Below are 6,228 nucleotides of genomic sequence, written 5' to 3' on the forward strand. Positions count from 1 at the left end.
CTACAAATAAAAATGAAATATACTTTAATGAATAGCTTTAATTCTACCTTTCATAATAATTACTATAGTAATTAAGTAAATTGCACTATAATGAAGAGAGAGCATTATAAATTTAATTACTCACTCATGTTATCATTATGATCAATTGGATCACCATCCTCTGAAATATAACCGGGTGGAGGTGTCTCAGTTGGAGGAGCTGCACTGTGAGGAGACTCAAGACTGTTAGGTGGACCATTTGAGCAAATGCCTACTGCATCCATATAACTTTGGCTGTGCTGCATGTGTAAACTGTAAGAACATTAATATGACACAAACATAGGCATAGACCTAATATAAGCATACTTGATATTGGAAAATGAGGTATTTTCTGGTACTGAGGTGCTTAAATCTTCCAAAGAATGAGGAAATATGTTACATTCTTCATTTGTTAATGCATGCCGGGGAACTAGAATAGCTGGTAGAGCTACAAGAATAAACAAAATGCAGCATGAAATATTAAAATAAAACTAAATGACTATTACAGTTGTTCCTGAAAAGAAATCATATAAATTCCTACCTGGTGTTTCTATTCTGGTATAATGGTATGGATTGACACAAATTTCTTCTTTTTTCAAAGAAAAGGCAAATTCACAATTGTCAAGTGGTCTTAGTTCATGATGTGATTGTAACTCAGGCCACCTCCACAATTTACAGTAAATTACATTAGGCAATCCTTTGCGTTGTACGTTTGATCCTAAATCACTTGATTTTAACCTGCATATAAAATACTAGTTATAAAAACATATACCCAAAATTAGTTTTATACTAAATAAAAGCCGAAAAATAAGTACGGTGTATTTTTTTATAGAGAAATATATTAAAAAAAAGTATGACTTTTCCATTAAGAACCACAAAAAAATTCAAATAATATGACTATGTCGTTCTAATACCTGATATTTCTATACAAATTCTAAAAAATTTAAATATGAATACCTATGTAACAAAGAAACTTCAATCTTACTGGTCTTACATTAGCCAGACATTTAAGGTAGGTCAAAATCCAGACATAGTGGGGAAAGGGGAAAGAAATCATAACAAATCTATAATGTGACCTTAAAATGTGGAAAACTTGGTACAATGATTTGTTGACATACCTAGAAATAGTAACACATTTAGTGTTGTGATTTTGCGATGAGATGGCTCGTTCTAGTTCTTCCAGTGCACCAGTCTTTTTTAGTTTCTTCGCTAAACTCTTAACTGCCTTTTCACACCATTTGTCGTCCGTGTCATTGCCTTTTTTCCAACCTAGCAACCGCTTAACAATGGGTGGCGTAAAAGGCAACATACCACTCATCACAGTAATAACATAAACGAACTGGTTTATAACTTTAAAAATACAACTTCTTGTATTTTTTATTGAAAAATATGTAACACTAACACAAACACTACCGCCATGTTGAATTTGATAAGCGATTTATTTTTTGTTTGTGAGTATATCAACGACATCCGCTTTGCTAAACATTTCATTTTCGCACGTGGGATTCGACAGTTTCAGAGTAGCTGCGATTGATTTTTACGCATGCGTGACGCCTATTAATAATATTTCTCACATTTATATTTTTTGTCATTAATTTGACTATATTTTCCTAAATTGCATTCTGTATTATCAGTAATCGAATGAATAATGTATATGGAGCAGTAATTCCGTAAAATAGCAAAATAAGCATGTGGCAGAGAATGATCCTACTGTAAATTATTGTTAACAGTTAACAAAGTCATTAGTTATTTCGATTTCATTATTGTGAGCAAAAGGTTTTGCCTTTCCTATTACAATTTTTTTTATACTGTTTACCGGAAAGAATTAAAAGTACAGTACTGTTATTATTTAATATAATACTTCATTGTTGCCAGATCTCACATCTGTCTACCTAATTTGAAATTAAGAGCAGTAATAAATGCACTACGTTATTATTTTCTTGATGCTTTTTACATTTTAGAATTCCAACAAAAGCAACAGAAACAGTTTTAGACTTTAGAAATACTATTTGCTACGAATTAAGCCTGTTTCAAAGAATTCATAGTCGCGTTTACAAATAATTGTAACACTCAATGTGGATATAATGCGTACGAATTGGCAACCGAGATTGTAATTTAATATGAATTTAATGACGATTTTTGACAATTGCACCCATAGATTACATCAAAGATAGACAATATAAATTACATGACAATCGCAATTGTCAAAAAAGTTGGAAAATAACAAGTAGTAACCATAACAGTTCAAATTATTATTGTTATTGTGAATAATAAACATAAAATACAAATAAAAAATACTAAAAGCATGGTAAATATTAACTATTGATAACACATTGTAGCATTTAAAAAATAGTTGACAGGAAAAATTAATTAATACCGATTTTTTTTAGATAATTCACTAATCAGATTAAAATTTGATTTGCAATTACCCTGGGTATTATAAAAAAGAAATAATGGAACAAACAATTCTGTTGAACAAATCTTACAAGCCAGAATTGTAAATTTCCAAATTTGAACAAGCACCCACAGCTTGTTATAAAATGATGTATTTCATTGTTTTAAGTAATTATTTTGAGGCTTATTTTCACATAAAGGTAATCATATTTAATGAGTGAAACTGTTAGGCCGTTTTGCTGTAATTCAGCAGGTTGTACTAAAACATTCACCAATGAAGATCACCTACGAGTGCATGAGAAGAAACATGATATTGGTTTATATATAGGCATTGAAACTCAGAGCAGTGCAGTAGGTAAATCTTAATTCATAAAGTATGATTATTCTTTGCTTGCTGTTAGGCTGTGTGCAATGTATAATTGCGCTTGAAAATTTATCCACTAGTATATTAGACATTATATGTATATAGTGTAGTAGTGGAGGTGTCTTATGGCATTTCACTTTTAAAAATGAGAGGCAGGAGCGCAATTAATTTTCACATAAAACATAGCAACCTGCCATTGCTGATTATGTATTAGTATCTATTTGTATGCATTTAGTTAAATAATAAGAAAATATGCCTTCCTTTGTAGATGAGACACCTACACCAACAAGATTTATAAGAAATTGTGAAGAAGTAGGTCTGTTTCAAGATTTACAAAATGTAAATCCTTTTGATGAAACCTTTCAAAAAGCTGCAGAATTGGCCAAGTCTGGTTTGTTACATGTTCCTGAGACCTCAACTGATGATAGTTTGCATACACCTAACGTTCCTGCTCCTCAAGAAAACACTCCAACTTACAGTAACCATAAAAAAGAAATTTTAAAAGGTGAATCTTTTACATCACACCTATCCAAAGATGAAATTGGAGACAAAGTGGAGAGTATATTGTTAGCTTGTTTAACTAATGATAATGCTCAAACATCAGAATTAGATCGTTTATCATCCACTCCATCTCCTGACTGTTTAGTTATTAATGACGATCATGATGTCGATGTTTTATGTAAGGATAATGAAGGTGTAGGAAACAATAAGCAAAATGAGACATCTGCTAATAATTCTTATTATAATGTTAAAAATAAATTAAGAGAAACTTTAGAAGGTAAAATAAACAACAATGGCAGTGTTTATGATATAACTGCACAGAAAAATATAGAACTGAAGATTGAAACAATTAAGCAATCTGTTGTATTTGATAGTGAAGTTTTTTTGCAAAAACCCAGAGAAAGACAAGCTAAAAAAGAAATAAATGTTGGTAACAGTATAGATCAAAACCACCTTGCACCTAGAAAATCTTTGGATAGAAAAGAGATGAACAGAGCAGCTCAATTTAGAAGTCGCCAGAGAAAAAAGCAGTGGATAAGAAAAATGGAAAATGAATTAGATTACCTGAAGAAAGAAAATAAAAATTTGTGGTTGGAGAATCAAAATTTGAAATTTGAAGTTAGTGCTTTAAAAAAGGTTTTCCTTCTCCACAAGGATTGCTCTGTATCTAGAGATCCAAAATTTGGTAATTTTTTTTTAATATAAACGAAAATTTACCTACTTTATTATTAATAGTAATAGAACATGTATTCTGTAAAAGAACTATGGAAAAGTAAAAACTATCTGTTTTAGATAAAGAAGTAACCAAAATTTTACATGATATCTATGGAAATGCGAAAAAAGAAGCAATAAGCCCTAATAAAAAAATTAAAGTTGCACCCATCATGCCAAATCCACAGCAACAGCCCAAGAACAAAANTATAAATCTGATAAAAAAAATTTCCGTTTAAAAATTGCACACTCCGTAAAGTTGGCTTTAGACGCTCACAATTAACAAAACATTTAAAATTAAATTGTCAAAATGCATAAAATCGTGTACCCTCCTGATTCATACTTAAAAATCACAAATGTTTATACTGTTCCCAAAACTAAATATGAATAGCATACAAGTAATACATACCGCATATTCTCGTTTTATAAACTTCAAAAAAAATCTCAATTTCGCCTTTTTGAAACAATAAAAAATATTTCAAAGGGCAATCAATGGGCAAAATTCTGTAAAAACAACAATTAAATAAAAATACAATAATTCAATGATGATCAAGCCGAGACCAAAATATTAATAACGAATTGTACGGTTCAGTGTAATAACTTCATAAATACTAGTTGAAACGGCAGAAAATCAATATACGCACGAAAAATATTTTGGGAAGAAATCGAAGTGATTTGAGAAATATTCATAAATTACGACATTGAGCTGCATGGTAAACGCGGTGACCCCATTTGAGTTAAAACTCGATCCAACCACTGAAGAGGTCCATTTAAATGTAATTCAATCCAACAAGGCGTGGAAGTAACCGTTTGTCTTCTGTAATTATCAAATACAATGTGGCAATAAAAAATGTGTTTTCATTAAATTATAAACAATTTCCATTTGTCACAATTTCAATTACTAATGTATACAGTCAGTCCTTACCTGTATTCAGCACCCCAACCTTTAACAAAAGACATACGAATAGTGCACATTCTCGTTAATTGGTAAACTGCCTCAAAACCTTGGCTCACAGACTGTGACAGCAACGCAGCAAATTCTTGATTGTTAAAAATTTTTAAATTACAACCTGAAACAAATTTATTATCGTTCTAAACTATTCTTCAATTTCAGGGTTGTACCTGGAGGTATTTTGCAAACTGTAGCAGGATGCCATCCATATCTTTGATTACAATTTGGCGACTGCACAAAAATACTAGAGTCACTAAGACATTCTGCAAACACTTCACCACCAATATAATAAAGTCTAACTCCCTTGCCAATGTGACGTCTGGTTTGTTCCACAACTGTATTTCTATTAACATTTGAAAGAAGACCCAGGCAAAACCTAAACACAATAAATAATCATTTTATTAATAAAATAAAACCAGCACAAAAAAAAGGAGTGACGGCTAATAAATCATATTGTGGTTGTCTATAAACACGCATTTAGGGGGGACAGTTTCAACTTCAATAATAACAAAATATACCAAATACGCAAAAGCCAAAAATTTGAACATTACTTAAGATATTTACTTTTGATTAACTGTTGAGAATAAATTTTAATTACTTAACCTATTGAAATAAATACTATTAATTCTAATATTAATACAAAATGAGAAAACATGGAAAAGGAAAATTAAATATGTAGTTGATAGAGTGTTTCATAAATATACATACAACATAATATTATGATTGATTAAACAGACCCCAAAGATTTGAGAATTTGGAAATTAGCAAGGTCTTGTTTTGGTATCCTTTCGTCCTACAGCCCAAAAAAAGTTCAAAAGGAAACGTTTTAAGAAAATTATATAAATACTAAAATTACTCTATGGTAATTTAAAAGATACGTTTTGTTGAAATTTTTCCTTTTATATTCTTTTTTGAGTTTCAATAAAAGTAAGACAAACAATCTTTAATTTTACCTTTCTGAATTACTAGGATCAGTGAAGCCATCAACAGTAATAGAAGGTTGACTTGCATGGAAAGTCTCACCAACTCTTGTATTAAGCTCATAGTAGCTTATACTGCACCAAAATGCTGGTTCACAGTACATTACAGGCTGTGCATCTGTATGGGGACTTGGAGTTAACCTTGAAAGACCTACAAATAAAAATGAAATATACTTTAATGAATAGCTTTAATTCTACCTTTCATAATAATTACTATAGTAATTAAGTAAATTGCACTATAATGAAGAGAGAGCATTATAAATTTAATTACTCACTCATGTTATCATTATGATCAGTTTAAAAGTAAT

The 6,228-nt window shown here is 30.5% G+C and overlaps 4 protein-coding genes across 4 annotated transcripts in view; 2 read left to right on the plus strand and 2 right to left on the minus strand.

The window, feature by feature from the left end:
• Positions 1 to 5,304, plus strand: part of LOC108742519 (histidine triad nucleotide-binding protein 1) — a 10,413-nt gene extending 5,109 nt beyond the window's left edge. Inside the window, exon 3 of the mRNA XM_018477759.2 lies at positions 5,103 to 5,304. The gene's annotated coding sequence lies outside the window, so the exon portion shown is untranslated. The remainder of the gene's footprint in view (positions 1 to 5,102) is intronic.
• On the minus strand, positions 95 to 1,353 carry LOC112905550 (mothers against decapentaplegic homolog 3-like). Its single transcript, XM_025978171.1, has 4 exons — positions 1,137 to 1,353; positions 560 to 756; positions 346 to 466; positions 95 to 291 (listed from the first exon to the last, which is right to left on the minus strand). Exons 1-4 carry the CDS (start codon positions 1,334 to 1,336, stop codon positions 117 to 119), a joined length of 693 nt encoding a protein of 230 aa, XP_025833956.1. The 5' UTR covers positions 1,337 to 1,353; the 3' UTR covers positions 95 to 116.
• LOC108742510 (cyclic AMP-dependent transcription factor ATF-7) lies at positions 1,408 to 4,227 on the plus strand. Its single transcript, XM_018477749.2, has 5 exons — positions 1,408 to 1,469; positions 1,980 to 2,326; positions 2,409 to 2,767; positions 3,045 to 3,962; positions 4,070 to 4,227. The coding sequence occupies exons 3-5, from the start codon at positions 2,626 to 2,628 to the stop codon at positions 4,225 to 4,227; spliced, it is 1,218 nt and encodes a 405-aa protein (XP_018333251.2). The 5' UTR covers positions 1,408 to 1,469; positions 1,980 to 2,326; positions 2,409 to 2,625.
• Positions 4,480 to 6,215, minus strand: LOC108742511 (mothers against decapentaplegic homolog 3). The gene is made up of 5 exons (XM_025978172.1): positions 6,196 to 6,215; positions 5,894 to 6,071; positions 5,111 to 5,316; positions 4,914 to 5,058; positions 4,480 to 4,805 (listed from the first exon to the last, which is right to left on the minus strand). Exons 1-5 carry the CDS (start codon positions 6,197 to 6,199, stop codon positions 4,682 to 4,684), a joined length of 657 nt encoding a protein of 218 aa, XP_025833957.1. The 5' UTR covers positions 6,200 to 6,215; the 3' UTR covers positions 4,480 to 4,681.
• Positions 6,216 to 6,228: the final 13 nt, after the last annotated feature.

Source organism: Agrilus planipennis, unplaced genomic scaffold, assembly GCF_000699045.2.
Source record: "Agrilus planipennis isolate EAB-ADULT unplaced genomic scaffold, Apla_2.0 scaffold358, whole genome shotgun sequence".
Classification (NCBI taxonomy): Eukaryota; Metazoa; Arthropoda; class Insecta; order Coleoptera; family Buprestidae; genus Agrilus; species Agrilus planipennis.